Source organism: Carcharodon carcharias, chromosome 9 (genome assembly GCF_017639515.1).
Source record: "Carcharodon carcharias isolate sCarCar2 chromosome 9, sCarCar2.pri, whole genome shotgun sequence".
NCBI classification, from domain to species: Eukaryota; Metazoa; Chordata; class Chondrichthyes; order Lamniformes; family Lamnidae; genus Carcharodon; species Carcharodon carcharias.
The window spans coordinates 67,490,003-67,510,482 of NC_054475.1; the positions used below are offsets into that span (position 1 = coordinate 67,490,003).

At 45.1% G+C, this 20,480-nt stretch overlaps 1 protein-coding gene across 1 annotated transcript in view; it reads left to right on the plus strand.

The window, feature by feature from the left end:
- Positions 1 to 20,480, plus strand: part of sycp3 (synaptonemal complex protein 3) — a 131,529-nt gene that overhangs the window by 91,276 nt on the left and 19,773 nt on the right. Inside the window, exons 7-8 of the mRNA XM_041195958.1 lie at positions 6,886 to 6,984; positions 7,663 to 7,767. Of these exons, the coding sequence (XP_041051892.1) occupies positions 6,886 to 6,984; positions 7,663 to 7,767 (204 nt within the window). The remainder of the gene's footprint in view (positions 1 to 6,885; positions 6,985 to 7,662; positions 7,768 to 20,480) is intronic.

Here is a 20,480-nt window from a genome sequence, read left to right on the forward strand (position 1 = left end):
GAAACTTCTTGCTGATTACCACATGCCATCACCCCCCACTCAGCTGATAAATCAGTGCTCCTCCATGTTGAACACCACTTGGAGGAAGCACTGAGGGTGGCAAGGGTACAGAATGTACTCTGGGTGGGGGACTTCAATGTCCACCACCAAGAGTGGCTTGATAGCACCACTACTGACCAAACTGGCCTAGTCCTAAAGGACATAGCTGCCAGATTGGCTTTGTGACAGATGGTGGGGGACCCAACAAGAGGGAAAAACATACTTGACTTCATCCTCACCAACCTACCTGCCGCAGAGTCATCTGTCCATGACAGTATCGGTAGGAGTGGCCACCGCACAGTCCTTGTGGAGATGAAGCCCATTAAGGAGACACTTCATCGTGTTATGTGGCATTACCACCATCTAAATGGGAAAGAATTTCAAACAGATCTAGTAACTCAAGACTGAGCAACCTTGAGGCACTATGGGCCATCAGCAACAGCAGAATTGTATTCAACCACAATTTGTAACCTCATGGCCCGGCATATCCCTCACTCCACCATTACCATCGAGCCAGGGGATCAACCCTGGTTCAATGAAGAGTGCAGGAAAGCATGCCAGGAGCTGCAGCAGGCATACCTGACAATGAGGTGTCAACCTGGTGAAGCTACAACACAGGACTACTTGTGTATCAGACAGCATAAACAACAAGTGACAATATTCCAGCAATAATACTGTATTGAGGTTACAATCAGATCAGCCATGATCTTATTGAATGGTGGTGCAGGCTTGAGGGGCCAAGTGGCATACTCCTATTCCTAATTCGTATGTAACCTCAACTCCACATTCTCGCCTACCCCGATAACCTTACACCCCTTGCTTATCAAGAGTCTGTCGACCGCTGCCTTAAAAATATTCAAAGACTCTGCCTTAACTACCTTTTGAGGAAGAGAGTTCCAAACTCTCACAGAGAAGAAATTTTTCCTCATGCCTGTCTTAAATGAATGAATTTTAAACAGTGACCCCTAGTCCTAGATTCTCCCACAAGAGAAAATATCCTCTCCACATCCATCCTGTCAAGTCCCTTCAGGATTTATGTGTTGTAATCGAGTTGCCTCTTATTCTTCTAAATTCCAATGAATACAAGCCTAGCCCATCCAGCCTTTCCTCAGAAGACAATCGGCCCAGGGTATTAGTCTAGTAAACCTTCTTTGAACTGCTTCCAACAAATTTACATCCTTCCTTAAATAAGGAGACCAATAGTGTACACAGTACTCCAGATATGGTTTCACCAATGGCCTGTACAACTGAAGCATAACCAACCTACTTTTGTACAACAAAAACAAAAATACCTGGAAAAACTCAGCAGGTCTGACAGCATCTGCAGAGAGGGATACAGTTGATGTTTTGAGTCCGTATGACCCTTCATCAGAGCTAAGACATACAGAAATGAGATGAAATATAAGCTAGTAGAAGGGGGTGGGACAGGAGAGCTCCAGTGATAGGTGGAGGCCAAGAAGAGACTGCCAAAGATGTCACAGACAAAAGGTGTTGATGGTGGTGATATTATCTAAAGGATGTGCTAATGGGGATATTAATACTTTTCTATTCAGTTCTCCTCACAATAAACAATAACATCCTATTAGCTTTCCTAATTACTTGCTGTACCTGCATACTAACCTTTTGTGATTCATGCACCATGGACATATGAACAAGGAGCAGGAGTAGGCCATTCAGCCCCTCGAGCCTGTTCCCCCATTTAATAAGATCATGGCTGACCTGATAGTAAGCTGAAATCTGCATCCCACCTACTGCCGATAACCTATCACCCTCTAGCACCCCCACACCTTGATCTCTCTGCATCTCAAGAGCTCTGCAGTCTCTCGTCATTTAGATAATAAACTTGCTTTTTTATTTCTCCTGCCAAAATGGACAATTTCACGTTTTCCCACATTATACTCCATTTGCCAGATATATGCCCATTCACTTAACCTATCTATTACCCTTTGTAGTCTCCTTATGCCCTCTTCACAGCTTCCTTTCCTACCTATATTTGTGTCATCAGCAAATTTAGCAACCATACCTTCGGCCCTTTCATCCGAGTCATTTATATAAACTGTAAAATGTTGAAGCCCCAGCACTGATCCTTGTGGCACACCACTCATTACATCTTACCAACCAGAAAAGGACCCTTTTATGCCTACTCTCTGTTTCCTGTTAGCCAGCCAATCATCTATCCATGCCAATAAGTTACCCTTTACACCAAGAGCTTTTATTTTTTGCAATAACCTTTGATGCAGTACCTTATCAGATGCCTTCTGGAAATCTAAATACAGTACATCCACCAATTCCCCTGTATCCACAGTATATGTTACTTCTTAAAAAAATTCCAATAAATTGGTCAAACATGATTTCCCTTTCACAAAACCATGTTGACTCTGCCTGATTACTCTGATTTTTTCCAAGTGCCCTGGTATAATGGATGGAATCGTCCAGTCTCATTGGTGATGGATGGCATGGTGGGTGTGAGTGGATAATATGGCAAAAAGGCCAAAAACCGTTTTTATGCCGCCATAAACCAGTTTGTGATCATCTGCTCCCCCCATCAATGGCAGGCTGTGTTTCCTGCTGCTGCACGTTGGGAAACTAACTTCAATAATTTAGCATCTCATTATATGTCCTGCTTGCTGGAATCATCCGCCCTCGCTGGATCATCCGGGCACACATGCTGACATGTTTCATAACTGTACATAAGCAACATGCACTTGGCGAGCTGCACTTGGAGGTTTGTTTGTCTACCTTGCTTCGGGCAATACACATCAGCGCCAGGCTTCACAAGCAGCACCACATCACTTTAAGGGGGTCTCAGGGGCAGGTCACTACCTACCAGATCAGCTGTAAGGCGGTTGTGGTTTTTCAACAGCTGCAGGGCTAGGGCTTGCTTGGGGAAGGGAGAGAAGTGGTTTCAGATAAGAGAAGAGGCTGCAGGGAGATGGCTGTACTGGGGAAGTGGGGTATCCAGGGTGAATGTGTGTGGGGGCACATGCTGATCTGTGCAAGTAGCCTCAAGATGGTGAGGGCTGAGAAGGCAATCTGCAGAGGAGATGAGGCCAGATGGAGATGTGAGGGTGTGTGTGAGAGAATGAGTGGTGATGAACCTTGAGCTGGCAGTGAGTGAGATGTGACCTTGTGAGTGTGTGATGTGAGTTTAGAATGAAGAGATGGTTGCCTTACCCTGATGGCCCGGATAAGATCATTCATCTGTTTTCTGCACTAGATGGCAGACATCTTACGTGTGCAGCATTGGCACTGACCACCTCTGCTACCGCCTCCCAAGCTGGAGTAGTGAGACAGATGGGCCTCCTGCAGCCAGAGCGGGGGTAGAGGACATCACGCCGGGACTCCACGGTGTCCAGAAGGTGTCCCAGGGATGCGTCACTGAACTGGGGGGCTGCACTCTTCTTGGTCTTTGGGGCCATGTCTTCACCGGTGCCCCCCTGGACTGCAAGCATTGAGAAGTGTGCATGCAGCTGCAGTTTAAATATGGCGCCCTGCATGCGGAATCAGTGAGGTAACAGTGTGGCGGACAGATTAGAGGCTGCCCACCAGCGGGATGGCATGTTTCCTCTGGCTGCATAATTAATGGGACGATACGGTGCGAAAACCCGCCATTGCAGCCAGCGGGTAAAATGACATTTTTCCTGTCAGCTACCGCACTTAGTGCAAATCTGGGACAATTCCACCCGATGTCTTTAATAATTGCTCCTAACATTTTCCTATGACAGATGTTAAGTTAACTGGTCTTTAGTTTCCTGCTTTCTGTCTTTCTCTCTTTTTGAATAAAGGAATTACATTAGCTATTTTCAACCTAATGGAATCTTCTCCAAATCAAGGGGCAGCAATTTCTGGTTGGCAAGCTGGGGGCAGGACCTGCTCGCCAACACGTAAGATAAGTTGGGGTGATGTAGGGTGTGAATCCCGATGGCAATACACATCATTTAGATTCTCAGTTTGGCCACTTAAGCAAATTACTTAAGTAATTTACCTAATTAATGGGCCTACCCATCCAACCTCACAGTTGGTGGGCAGGCAAAGAGCTCAGGTGGCCTTCTGAAAAAGCATGAAACCTCATCCACGGGTGGGATGAGGTTTCATGAGGGATTTAAAATGTTCGGAAAATTTTGAACTAAAAGTAATGGACATGTCCCAGCTCATGACAGTGTCACATGAGGGGACATGGCAGGAATAGTTTTTCTGCCTTTAATAACATTTTCACACTTGAGCCGATTTCCCTGAGGCAGCACTTTGCCTCAGGGAGATCTGTGCACTCTTTCGTGCCCGTGCACAAAAGAGCACTCCCGGCTCAGGGAATCCCCCCGCCCGTACAGGGAGTGCACAGCGCGTCCGGGCAGACATCACGCTGGGCGGGCCTTAATTGGCTTGCCCACGTAAAGTGGCGGCACGCCCCCAACCAGGGGTGCCAATCAGGAACATGCCTGTTCCCGCTCCCACGCAGCTATCTCACTAGCCACCTCTTTTAAGATCCTAGAATGAAGTCCATCAGGACCCATGGATTTGTCAGTCTGCAGCGCCAACAATTTGCTCAATGTTACTTTCCTGGTGGTTATAATTTTCTTGAGTTTCTCACTGCCTTCCGTTTCCTGATTTACAGCTATATCTGAGATGTTACTTGTATCCTCTCCAGTGAAGACATGCAAAATACCTGTGCAGTTTATCTGCTATCTCTATATTTTCCATTATTAATTCCCCAGGCTCACTTTCTATAGGACCAACGCTCACTTTGTTAATCTTTCTTTTTTAAGATCTATTGTCTTTATGTTTCTAGCTAGCTTTTTCTTGTACTCTAAATTTTCCCTTATTAATCTTTTAGCCATTCTTTGCCTTTTTTATTATGTCCAATGTTATGCCTTCCATTTTTGCACACTGTATGCTTTTTCTTTAAGTTTGATACTATCTTTAACTTTTTTAGTTAACTATGGATGATGGGTCATTCCCTTAAATTTTTCTTCCTCATTGGAATGTATCTATTCTGTGTATTCTGAATTATCCCCTTAAATGTCTGCCATTGCATCTCTATTGACCTAATTTGAACCTTAACCTAATTTGCCAGTTCACTTTATCTGGCTCTGCTTTCATGCACTCATAATTGCCCTTATTTAAATTTAAAATACTAGTCTTGGACCCACTCCTCTTTCTCAAACTGAATGTAAAATTCAATCATATGACCGCTAGGGGTTACCTAGGGGCAACCTCACTATGTGGTTATCAATTACTCCTATCTCATTGCACAATACCAGGTCTAGCATAGCCTGCTCTCTGGTTGTTGTCAAAACGTGATGTTCTAAGAAACTGTCCCAAAAACATTCTATGAATTCCTCATCTAGGTTCCTTTGCCCATCTGATTTTTCCAGTCAATATGCAGATTAAAATTTCACATGACTATCGCCATACTTCTCTGACAAGCTCCTATTATTTCTTCCCTTATACCCTGTCCTACCGTGTGGTTACCTTAAGAGGCTTGTACACCACTACCACAAGTACTTTATCATTTCTCATCTCTACCCAAAGTGTTTCTGTATTGTGGTTTCCTGAACTTAGGCCATCCCTCTCTAATGTGCTAATATCATAATTAATTAACAGAGCCACCCCTCCTCCTTTTCCTAGCTTCCTGTCCCTCCTAAATGTCATGTACTTTTCAATATTTAGGTCTCAATTTGTGTCATCCTGCAGCCATGTCTCTGTAACTGCTATCAGACCATACATGTTTATTTCTATTTGTGGGATCAATTCATCTGTTTTGTTTTGAATGCTCTGTGCATTCTGATACAGAGCCTTTAGTTTTGTCCTTTTATTATTTTTGTAACCTCGAGCCAAATCTGCTGATTTACTTTTAGATTTGTCCTCTCTGTCCCTTCCTGTCAAGGTCTTTTTATCATTTCCTATGTTGGTACTGTTCTCTCTCGCCTTGTCACTACTCTTTGATTCACCACATCTTCCCAAATTTGATCCCTTGCCCACATTAGTTTGTTTAAAACCCTCACTACTTCCCTAGTTATGTGGCTCACTAGAACACTGGTCCCAGCATGGTTCAGGTGTAGACTGTCCCAAAGGTACAGTCCCCACTTTTCCCCAGTACTGGTGCCAGTGCCCCAAAAACCAGAACCCGCTTCTCCCACACCAGTCTTTGAGCCACTCACTAATCTCTCTAATTTTATTTACCCTATGCCAATTTGCACGTGTCTCAGTGATAATACTGAGACTATTAACTTTGAGGTTCTACTTTTTAATTTAGTGCCTAGCTCCTCATACTCTCTATGCAGAACTTCTTTCCTCATTCTACCTATGTCGTTGGTACCTACATGGATCATAATGACTGGTTCCTCTTCGTCCCACTGCAAGGTCCTCTCCAGCTCAGAGCAGATATCCCAAACCCTAGCACCTTAACACTTCACATTTAACAATGTGAACCGATCCAAAATGCTTGTGTGGTAGGATTTTGTTTAAGTTAAATGTACAGTGATGTGGTGGTGCTTTGTATAATAATGGTAGTATAGATCACTATCTGGGAGCAACATGTCATTCCCCCGAATTGCAGACCTTACCAGTGATGTAATACTCCTGTGCACAGCGAAGGGCAGCAGCTCTACACAGATGCAGGTGGAATGAATGGAGCTTCCCCAGTCGGCCACTGCTTTGCACTTTCTGACAATTGACTAACAATGTCCCAAAGCTAGGTGTGCCACCATAGGTGTTCCCAGAACTGGATGCAGCACTGAATGTAAGTATTGAACTGGGTGTGACACATTGTTCTGTATGAAAGGGAGGAGGACAATTAAGAGGAGATAAACTGGAAGAAAGGCCTATTTCCACTTGTTTCTGCTACAGAACCTGTTTAGGCAACAACAGAAGCTTTTCCAGCAGATGAGAGTGGTCCAGGGACAAAGGCTGAAGAGCATCAAGCAGCTGTTTGAACAGTTTCTGAAGGTAAACCTTAAAGGATGGATGACCAAGAAACATTTGCTGAAACATTGTGTGCTTTTTATAATACTACAGACTCTGTAACAAAATAAATTATTCTCAAATTAATTTTGACATAGATACATTATCTTTAATTGAAAATTTAACTTCTTGTTTGTCTCTTTCGCCCCCCCTCCCCACCATGCACAATAATATCCTCTTGTCTGGGTACAACCTCTGGTTTGTCACCCAAGGGGCCATTGTCATATATGAAGTTCTTACTAAAATAACAGAGTCTGTGCAGATCAGGGAGGAATTTGGGACTTGTCTAGAACACAGATCGAGCCATTAAGGTGGCCCTTGTGAATATCATTATTATAAAGATGTTAACTGTTCAATAATTGTGCATGAACAATTCTTGTTAATATAGTGCCTATAAATTAGCAAAATATCAAAAAGTATTGGTTGGGGATGGGTGTCGTAGACGAGACTACTGCTGGGCTATCAATTCATGTTGCAGATATTTCTTAACTGTTTGGATAATTGCACATGTGTAAATTCACAGAGTTTCCAGTCAGTTGTCCTGTCAGTTGCTGAGCCATGTGTGGCAAGCTCTATGTACTGTTTAATCAATGATAACTCCATAGTTGTGCCATGTTGTTGGTGAATGCGATAAAATTGTGATGCTCTTAATATTAATCTCAGAATTTAGAGGAACTGGAGAAGAATCACACAGAGCAACAGTCAGCTGTACAGAGTGAGCTTCGTAAGGAGATGGCCCTCTTTCAGAAAAGGATCTTAATGGATACTGTAAGTAAAATTGAAATAATATTTTACTTTAGAAGAGGCATTCAGTTTGTTCAGTAATTCTTTTACATAGTGCAGTCCCACCAGCCTCCACATGGCAAACAAATAGTAGAATGACAAATCACAGAAGGAGGCCATTCGGCCTATCATACTTGTGCCAATTAGTTTCAATTCCCTTCTCTTTCCCTAGAGACCTACAGTTTTTTTCTCCTTCAGGTATTTCTTTAATTGCTATTTGGAAGTTATTATTGAAACAGCTTCCACTGTCCTTTCTGTGTTGTCTGCAAAGTCCTAGTAGAGTGCATCAGTTTGTAACAGCCTGTACACTTGTTATGGGTAAATCTACTGCTGGTGTATGAGACTGCATTTATGAGAAGTGCTTTTCTAGTGAAAAAGTAAATCTCTTGTGATGTAACAAAACAAATTCTAATGATTTATTTTACTGGTTAGCAAACTCCACTAGGAAAAACTGCAAACTTGAAATCAGTGTGAAGTACTGGAAAAAAATTAGTTAGTAGGGCCTCTTTCTCTTCGAAAGCTCATGGATATGCTGTATGTTTCCAATATTTTTTAAAAATTCTTCTGAGAGGGATCCATCCTGGCAAGTAGTAACTTGGTCTATCATGTTCCAATCTGGATACTGGATCATCTTGTGTTCCTGGATGGATACTGGATCACACATGTTCCAGTCTGGATACTGGATCATGCATGTTCCATTGTGGATACTGGATCATGCCATGTTCCTGGCTGGATATTGGATCACACATATTCCTGGATGGATACTGGATCAAGCACTTTCCTAGATGTATACTGGATCACGTGTTCATGGATGGATACTGGATCACGTGTTCCTGGATGGATACCGGATCACATGTGCTCCTGCATGGATACTGGATCAAGCGCTTTCCTAGATGGACACTGGATCGCATGTGTTCATGGATGGATACTGGATCACATGTGTTCCTGGATGGATCCTGGATCACACATGTTCCAATCTGGGTACTAGATTAGGCATGTTCCTGGATGGATACCCGATCAAGGTGCGTTCCTGGTGGATACTGGATCACGTGTTCCTGGAGGAATACTGGATCATGCACATTCCTCAATTGATACTGGATCACATGTGTTCACATTTGGATACTGGATCACCCGTGTTCCAGGATGGATACTGGATCACCCGTGTTCCAGGTTGGATACTGGATCGCACCTGTTCCAGGATGGATCATGCATCACACGTGTTCCTGGATGGGTACCTGATCAAAGCTTCTTCCTGAATACGTGCATTCCTGGATGGACACTGGATCACACATGTTCCTGCATGGACGCCAGATAATGTGTGTTCCCGGATGGATACCGGAACACATGTATTCCTGGGTGAATACAGGATCATGCATGTTCCTGGGTGAAAACAGGATCACACGTGTTCCAGGCTGGATACCTGAACGTGCGCATTCCTGAATGGACACTGGATCACACCTGTTCTTGGATGGATCCATGAGTGTTCCTGGGTGAATACTGGATCGCGCACGTTCCTGTAGGGAAACTGGTTCACACATGTTCCTGGATGGATTCTGGATCACATATGTTCCTATTTAGATACTGGATCACGTGTTCCTGGATGGATACCCGATCAAGGCGTGTTCCTGGGGGGATACTGGATCACACATGTTCCTGGATGGATCCTGGATCATGTGTTCATGGATGAATACAGGGTCACACATGTTTCTGGATGGATACTGGATCACACGTGTTCCAGGGTGGATACTACATCACACGTGTTCCTGGATGGATACAGGATGACAAGTGTTCCTGGATGGGTATCTGATCAAGGTGTGTTCCTGGGTGGAAACAGAATCACATGTGTTCCAGGCTGGATGCCTGAATACGTGCATTCCTGGATGGACACTGGATCACACATTTTCCTGCATGGATACCAGATTATGCGTGTTCCCGGATGGATACCGGAACACATGTATTCCTGGGTGAATACAGGATCATGCATGTTCCTGGGTGGATACTGGATCACACACGTTCCTGGATGGACACTGGATCACACATGTTCCTGGATGGATACCTGAACATGTGTGTTCCTGGTGAGTACTGGATAACGCATGTTCCTGGATGGATACACAATCACGCATGTTCCCAGATGGAAATTGGATCATACATGTTCCTGGGTGAATAGTGGGTCAAACATATTCCGGAATGCATACTGAATCACACGTGTACCTGGACAGTTACTGGATCACATGTGTTCCTGGATGGATACAGGATCATGCATGTTCTTGAATGGTTACTGGATTATCCATGTTCCTGGATGGATGCCTGAACAAGTGTCCCTGGGTGAAAATTGGATCACATGATTCCCTAGATGGATAGTGGATCACGTGTTTCTGGATGAAAACTGGATCACACATGTTCCTGGGTGGATTCTGGATCACACATGTTCCCACTTGGATACTGGATTACACATGTTCCTGGATGGATAACTGAACATGTGTGTTCCTGGTAAATACTGGATCATGCACATTTCTGGATGGATACTGGACCATGCGTGTTCCTGGATGGAAACTAGATCATACACGTTCCTGGATGGTTACTGGATCACATGTGTTCCTGGATGGATACAGGACCACATGTTCCTGGGTGCATACCTTACAAGGTGTGTTCCTGGATGGATACTGGATCACACGTGTTCCTGGATGGAGACTGAATCACACATGTTCCTCTATGGGTACCTGATCATGGCGTGTCCTGGGTGGAAACAGGATCATACATGTTCCAGGCTGGATACCTGAAAATGCGCGTTCCTGGATGGTTACTGGATCACGCCTGTCCCTTGATGGATACTGGATTACAGCTGTTCCTGGATGGATACCTGAACATGTGTGTTTCTGGGTGAATACTGGATGACACATGTTCCTGGATGGATTCTGGTTCACACACGTTCCTATTTGGATACTGGCTCATGTGTTCCTGGATAGATCCCCAATCAAGGTATGTTCCTGGATGGATACCGGATCACAGATGTTCCTGGATGGATAAGTGAACATGCATACATGCATTTCTGGATGGACACTGGATCACAGGCGTTCCTGCATGGATACTAGATTATGCATGTTTCTAAATGGATACCTGAATACGTGTGTTGCTGGCTGATTAATGGATTACACACGTTCCTGGATGGACACTGGATTACACATGTTCCTGGATGGATACCTGAACATGTGTGTTCCTGGTGAGTACTGGATAACGCATGTTCCTGGATGGATACACAATCACGCATGTTCCCAGATGGAAACTGGATCATACATGTTCCTGGGTGAATAGTGGGTCAAACATATTCCGGAATGCATACTGAATCACACGTGTACCTGGACAGTTACTGGATCACATGTGTTCCTGGATGGATACAGGATCATGCATGTTCTTGAATGGTTACTGGATTATCCATGTTCCTGGATGGATGCCTGAACAAGTGTCCCTGGGTGAATATTGGATCACATGATTCCCTAGATGGATAGTGGATCACGTGTTTCTGGATGAAAACTGGATCACACATGTTCCTGGGTGGATTCTGGATCACACATGTTCCCACTTGGATACTGGGTTACACATGTTCCTGGATGGATAACTGAACATGTGTGTTCCTGGTAAATACTGGATCATGCACATTTCTGGATGGATACTGGACCATGCGTGTTCCTGGATGGAAACTAGATCATACACATTCCTGGATGGTTCCTGGATCACATGTGTTCCAGGCTGGATACCTGAAAATGCGCGTTCCTGGATGGTTACTGGATCACGCCTGTCCCTTGATGGATACTGGATTACAGCTGTTCCTGGATGGATACCTGAACATGTGTGTTCCTGGGTGAATACTGGATGACACATGTTCCTGGATGGATTCTGGTTCACACACGTTCCTATTTGGATACTGGCTCATGTGTTCCTGGATAGATCCCCGATCAAGGTATGTTCCTGGATGGATACCGGATCACAGATGTTCCTGGATGGATAAGTGAACATGCATACATGTATTTCTGGATGGACACTGGATCACAGGCGTTCCTGCATGGATACTAGATTATGCATGTTTCTAAATGGATACCTGAATACATGTGTTGCTGGCTGATTAATGGATTACACATGTTCCTGGATGGATTCTGGATCACACATGTTCCCACTTGGTTACTGGATTGCACATGTTCCTGGATGGATAACTGAATATGTGTGTTCCTGGTAAATACTGGATCATTCATGTTTCTGGATGGATACTGGATCATGCGTGTTCCTGGATGGAAACTAGATCGTACACGTTCCTGGATGGTTACTGGATCACATGTGTTCCTGGATGGGTATTGGATTATGCGTATTCCTGGATGGATCCCTGAACATGTGTGTTCCTGGTAAATACTGGATCATGCATGTTTCTGGATGGATACTGGATCATGCGTGTTCCTGGATGGAAACTAGATTGTACACGTTCCTGGATGGTTACTGGATCACATGTGTTCCTGGATGGCTACTGAATCATGCATATTCCTGAATGGATATAAGATAAGATGTGTTACTGGATGGATATTGGATTTCACGTGTTCTTCGATGGTTATTGGAACACGTGTTCCTCCGTGGGTACAGGATCACGTGTTCCTGGATGGACACTGGATCACACATGTTCCTGGCTGAATACTGGATCACGTGTTCCTCTTTGGATACTGATTCACAGGTTCCTGGATGGATATTGAATCACAGGTGTACCTGAATTGATCCTGGGTCACGTGTGTTCCTGAATGGATACAGGATCAAACGTTTTCCTGGATGGATACTGGATCACACGTGTTCCTGGATGGATACCTGATCAAGGCGTATTCCTGGGTGGAAACAGGATCATATGTGTTCCAGGCTGGATACCTTAAAATGCGTGTTCCTGGATGGTTACTGGATCACGCCTCTTCCTTGATGGATACTGGATTATACCTGTTCCTGGATGGATACCTGAACATGTGTGTTCCTGGTTGAATACTGGATGACACATGTTCCTGGATGGCTTCTGGATCACACATGTTCCCATTTGGATACTGGATCATGTGTTCCTGGATGGATACCTGATGAATGTGTGTTCCTGGATGGATACCTGATCAGAGATGTTCCTGGATGGATAAGTGAACATGCAAACGTGCATTCCTGGTTGGACACTGGATCACAGGTGTTCCTGCATGGATACTAGATTACGCATGTTCCTGAATGGATAACTGAACACATGCGTTGCTGGCTGATTACTGGATTACACATGTACCTGGATGGATAACTGAACATGTGCTCCTGGTAAATACTGGATCATGCACGTTTCTGGATGAATACTGGCTCATGCGTGTTCCTGGATGGATACTGGATCACAACATGTTCCCACTTGGATACTGGATTACACATGTTCCTGAGTGGATAACTGAACATGTGCTCCTGGTAAATACTGGATCATGCACATTCCTGAATGGATACTGGATCATGCATGTTCCTGGATGGAAATTAGATCATACATGTTCCTGGATGGTTACTGGATCACGTGTTCCTGGATGGGTACAGGATCACATGTTCCTGGGTACATACCTCAAAAGGTCTGTTCCTGGGTGGAAACTGGATCACACATGTTCCTGTCTTGATACAAGATCACACGTATTCCAGGCTGGATCACACGTGTTCCTGCATGAATACTAGATTATGCATGTTCCTGAATGGATATCTGAACACGTGTTCCTGGGTGATTACTGGATCATGCATGTTCCTGGATGGATACTGGATCATGTGTGTTCCTGGTTCGATACTGGATTATGCGTGTTCCTGGATGGATACCTGAACATGTGTGTTCTTGGTGAGTACTGGATCACACGTGTTCCTGGATGGCTACTGGATCATGCATATTCCTGAATGGATATAAGATCCGATGTGTTACTGGATGGATGCTGGATCACATGTTCCCATTTAGATACTGGATCATACGTGTTACTGGATGGATATTGGATTTCACGTCTGCATGAATAGTTATTGGAACACGTGTTCCTCCGTGTGTACAGGATCACGTGTTCCTGGATGGACACTGGATCACACATGTTCCTGGCTGAATACTGAATCACACGTGTTCCGTTTGGATACTGGGTCACGTGTTCCTGGATGGATACTGAATCATAGGTGTATCTGCATTGATCCTGGGTCACACGTGTTCCTGGATGGATACAGGATCAAACGTGTTCCTGGATGGATACTGGATCACACGTGTTCCTGGATGGATACCTGATCAAGGCGTATTCCTGGGTGGAAACAGGATCATATGTGTTCCAGGCTGGATACCTGAAAATATGCATTCCTGGATGGTTACTGGATCACACCTGTTCCTTGATGGTTAGAGGATTATACCTGTTTCTGGATGGATACCTGAACATGTGTGTTCCTGGTTGAATACTGGATGACACATGTTCCTGGATGGATTCTGGATCGCACATGTTCCCATTTGGATACTGGATCATGTGTTCCTGGATGGATACCCGATCAAGGTGTGTTCCTGAATGGATACCTGATCAGACATGTTCCTGGATGGATAAGTGAACATGCAAACGTGCATTCCTGGTTGGACACTGGATCACAGGTGTTCCTGCATGGATGCTAGATTATGCATGTTCCTGAATGATAACTGAACACGTGCGTTGCTGGCTGATTACTGGATTACACATGTACCTGGATGGATAACTGAACATGTGCTCCTGGTAAATACTGGATCATGCACGTTTCTGGATGGATATTGGCTCATGCGTGTTCCTGGATGGAAACTAGACCATAGACGTTCCTGGATGGTTACTGGATCACGTGTTCCTCGATGGGTACAGGATCACATGTTCCTGGGTGCATACCTAATCAAGGTGTGTTCCTGGGCGGAAACAAGATCACATGTTTTCCTGTCTCGATACAAGCTCACACATATTCCAGGCCAGATTTCACATGTTCCTGCATGGATGCTGGATCATGCATGTTCCTTGATGGATACTGGATCATGCATGTTCCTGGATGAACACTGGATCACGTGTGTTCCTAGTTCGATACTGGATTACACATGTTCCTGGATGGATACCTGAACATGTGTGTTCCTGGTGAATACTGGATCACACGTGTTCCTGGATGGCTACTGGATCATGCATATTCCTGAATGGTTATAAGATCAGATGTGTTACTGGATGGATACTGGATCACATGTGTTCCCACTTGGATACTGGATCATATGTGTTACTGGATGGATATTGGATTTCATGTGTTCTTGGATAGTTACTGGATCATGTGTTCCTGAGTGGGTAGAGGATCACATGTTCCTGGATGAATACCGAATATCATGTGTTCCTGATTGGATACTGGGTCACACGTGGTCCTGGCTGGATACTTAATCAGAGGTGTTCCTGAATGGATCCTGGATCACACGTGTTCCTGGATGGATACAGGATCACACCTGTTCCTGGATTGATGCTGGATCACACATGTTCTTGGTTGGATACCTGATCAAGACCTGTACCTGGGTGGAAACAGGATCATACGTGTTCCAGGCTGGATACCTGAAAATGCGAATTCCTGGATGGTTACTGGATCATGCCTGTTCCTTGATGGATCCTGGATTACACCTGTTCCTGGATGGATACCTGAACATGTGTGTTCCTCGGTGAATACTGGATTACACATGTTCCTGGAAAGATTCTGGATCACACATTTGGATACTGGATCATGTGTTCCTGGATGGATACCCGATCAAGGTATGTTCCTGGATGGATACCAGATCAGACATGTTCCTGGATGGATAAGTGAACATGTATATGTGAATTCCTGGATGGACACTGGATCACAGGTGTTCCTGCATGGATACTAGATTATGCATGTTCCTGAATGGATAACTGAAAACGTGTATTGCTGGCTGATTACTGGATTACACATGTTCATGAATCGATTCGGGATCACACATGTTCCCACTTGGATACTGGATTAGATGTTTCTGGATGGATAACTGAAGATGTGCTCCTGGTACATACTGGATCATGCACGATTCTGGATGGATACTGGATCATGTGTGTTCCTGGTTCGATACTGGATTATGCGTGTTCCTGGATGGATACCTGAACATGTGTCTTTCTGGTGAGTACTGGATCACACGTGTTCCTGGATGGCTACTGGATCATGCATTTTCCTGAATAGATATAAGATCAGATGTGTTACTGGATGGATGCTGGATCACGTGTTCCCACTTGGATACTGGATCATACGTGTTACTGGATGGATATTGGATTTCACGTGTTCTTGGATGGTTATTGGATCACGTGTTCCTCTGTGGGTACAGGATCATGTGTTCCTGGACACTGGATCACACATGTTCCTGGCTGAATACTGAATCAGACGTGTTCCTGATTGGATACTGATTCACGTGTTCCTGGATGGATACTGAATCACAGGTGTTCCTGAATGGATCCTGGGTCATGTGTGTTCCTGGATGGATACAGGATCAAACATGTTCCTGGATGGATACTGGATCACATGTGTTCCTGGATGGATATTGAATCACACGTGTTCCTGTATGGGTACCTGATCATGGCGTATTCCTGGGTGGAAACAAGATCATATGTGTTCCAGGCTGGATACCTGAAAATGCGCGTTCCTGGATGGTTACTGGATCACGCCTCTTCCTTGATGGATACTGGATTACACATGTTCCTGGATGGATACCTGAACATGTGTGTTCCTGGGTGAATACTGGATGACACATGTTACTAGATAGATTCTGGATCACACATTTGGATACTGGATCATGTGTTCCTGGATGGATAACCGATCAAGGTGTGCTCCTGGATGGATACCAGATCAGACATGTTCCTGGATGGATAAAGTGAACATGCATACGTGAGTTCCTGGATGGATACTGGATCACAGGTGTTCCTGCATGGATACTGGATTATGCATGTTTCTGAATGGATAACTGAACACGTGTATTGCTGGCTGATTACTGGATTACACATGTTCCTGGATGGATTCTGGATCACACATGTTCCCACTTGGATACTGGATTACACATGTTCCTGGATGGATACCTGAAGATGTGCTCCTGGTAAATACTGGATCACAAGTGTTCCTGTCTCAATACTAGATCACACGTATTCCAGGCTGGATGACAGGTGTTCCTGCATGGATACTAGATTATGCATGTTCCCGAATGGATATCTGAACATGTGTGTTCCTGGTTCGATACTGGATAATGCGTGTTCCTGGATGGATACCTGAGCATGTGTGTTCCTGGTGAGTACTGGATCACATGTGTTCCTGGATGGCTACTGGATCACGTGTTCCTCGATGGGTACAGGATCACATGTTCCTGGGTGCATACCTAATCAAGGTGTGTTCCTGGGTGGAAACTGGATCACATGTGTTCCCACTTGGATACTGGATCATACGTGTTACTGGATGGATATTGGATTTCACATGTTCTTGGATGGTTACTGGATCACGTGTGTTCCTGGGTGGATACAGGATCATGTGTTCCTGGATGGATACTGAATCACACGTGTTCCTGATTGGATACAGGATCAGACCTGTTCCACGCTGGATACCTGTACCCACGCATTCCTGGATGGACACTGGATCATTCATGTTCTTGCATGGATACTGGATTATGCATGTTTCTGAATGAATACCTGAATATGTGTGTTCCTGGGTGAATATTGGATCACACGTGATCCTGGATGGTTACTGGATCATGCATATTCCTGAATGGATATAAAATCAGACGTGTTACTGGATGGACACTGGATCACATGTGTTCCCACTTGGATACTGGATCACACGTGTTCCTAGATGGATACTGGAACTCACATGTTCTTGGATTGTTACTGGATCACATATGTTCCTGGATGGGTACAGGATCACACGTATTCCAGGCTGGATATGTGAAAACGTCCATTCCTGAGTGGACACTGGATCACACGTGTTCCTGCATGATACCAGATTATGGATGCTCCCAGATGGATCTTGGGTGAACATTGGATCATGCATGTTCCTGGATTGATGCTGGATCATGCACGTTCCTTGGTGAATTCTGGATCTCACATGTTCCTGGATGGATATGGAATCACACGTGTTCCTGAATGGATACTGGGTCACGCATGTTCCTGGATGGATACCTGATCAAGGCATGTTCCTAGGTGGGAACAGGATCATACGTGTTCCAGGCTGGATACCTGAAAATGCGCATTCCTGGATGGTTACTGGATCACGCCTGTTCCTTGATGGATACTGGATTACACCTGTTCCTGGATGGATACCTGAACATGTGTGTTCCTGGGTGAATACTGGATTACACATGTTCCTGGATGGATACTGGATCGCGCATGTTCCCATTTGGATACTGGATCATATATTCCTGGATGGATACCTGATGAATGTGTGTTCCTGGATGGATAGCGGATCACACATGTTCCTGGATGGATAAGTGAACACGTGCGTTCCTCGTGAATACTGGATCGTGCATGATCCTGGATGGATACTGGATCATGCACATTCCTGGATGGACACTGGATCACACGTGTTCCAGGTTTGATACTGGATTACAAGTGTTCCTGGATGGATACCTGAACATTGTGTTCCTGGTGAGTACTGGATCACACATGTTACGGATGGAAACTGGATGACACATGTTCCTGGATGCATATTGAATCACGTGTTCCTGGATGGTTACTGGAACAAACGTATACCTGGATGTATAGAGGATCATGTGTGTTCCTGCATGGATGCTGGATTATGCGTGTTCCTGGATGGATACCTGAACATGTGTGTTCCTGGGTGAATACTGGATCACACATGTTCCTGGGTGGATATTGGATCACAAGAGTTCCTGCATGGATACTGGATCTAAGGTGTTTGTGAATGGATACTGGATCACACATGTTACTGGATGGATACTGGATTATATACATTCCTGGATGGATACTGGATCATACACATTCCTGGATGGATACTTAATCACACACGTTCCTGGATGGATACTGGATCACACATGTTCCTGGATGGATACTGGATTACACATGTTCCTGAATGGATACTGGATCACACATTCCTGATGGATACTGGATCACACACATTCCTGGATGGATACTGGATCACACACATTCCTGGATGGATACTGGATCACACACGTTCCTGGATGGATACAAGATCACATGTGTTCCCGGCTGGATACCTGTACACATGCATCCCTGGATGGACACTGGATCATGCGTGCTCCTGCATGGATACTGGATTACGCATGTTACTGGATGGATACCTGAACACGTGTGTTCCTGGATGGATACTGGATCACACGTGTTCCAGGCTGGATACATGACATGTGCATTCCTGGATGGATACTGGATCGCGTGTATTCTTGAATGGATACTGGATCATGTATGTTCATGGATGGGCACTGAATCATGCATGCTCCTAGCTGGATACTGGATCATGCCTTGTTTCTGGATGGATACTGGATCACATAATGCTTCTGAATGGATACTAGATAACACCGTGTTCCTGGTTGGCTACTGGATCACACCATGTTCCTGCTTGCATACTGGATCACACCATGTTCCCACTTCCATACTGGATCACTCCGTTGCTGGAATCTTCCATACCCGCTGGGGACAGGTGTGTTCCATGGCATGAGCAAACAATATGGCGAAATGGCCAAAAATCGGTTTCACAACATTAGGAAACCAATTTGCTATTGTCTGCTCTGCCCAGGCTGCATTTCCTGCTGCCGGACATTGAGAACTTCGTTGTAGTACACCTATTTATTATTATAAATCCATCCCCACCAACCCCCCCCCCATGCTGGATTGTCTGCTCACGTCGATGTGATTGCATGCTAGTGTGTTTCGCAACAGCATATATGAGGCGTGCACTTGGCAGTCTACACTTTGAGGGGAACTCAGAGGTAAGTGCACAGTAACATTATGCAGCACTCATGAGTGTTGAATGTTTGACATAAAGATTGGGGCGCATTGGGGTCAAGGGCTGCCCTGTGGTTGAGGAGGCTGGGGGGGGGTGGAGGGGGGGGTGTGCAAGGGCTGCCCTGCGGTTGAAGGTAGTGCACAAGCACGAGTGGAGGGGAGGGAAGCGGCCATACATTCAGGAATCCTTGTATAAAGTGACCATTCTTCCACAGCTGAGACAGTTTATTGTATCTGCAGTTAGGCCTCTAGCTTATGTGCCCACTCAAGCAACGCAGAGGCCTGAAAGTGCCACCAGTGTTCCAGAGCTTTTCACCCCTTGGGCACATACTGCAACTAATGAGCATTTTAGTGGACTGCAAAACAGTTGGACGACTGGGCATGTTGTACAATCTCCTTGCAAAAGCTGACCATGGAGCAGTCACTGGTGGAGGCATTCACAGCCCCTTGCAATATCATCATCCCTGTTTGGACCAGTCTCCCCCATGGTTCAAGCTAACACTGCAGCCTCGCAGTGTGGATTAGGAGAATGCCTGTGCCTGAGCTGAGAGCACAGCAGGCTGTCCAATGGGCAAAGCTGCTGCCAATCGGTCAGTTGGAGTGGGGCAGAGGTGGGTGGGGTTTCGGGCAGCCATGCAGTGCCCTAAACTCTGGCCATCCAGGTGGTGGCCAGCACTCTCCGGGATGCATTAAGGGGCCTTCAGACTTCACCAA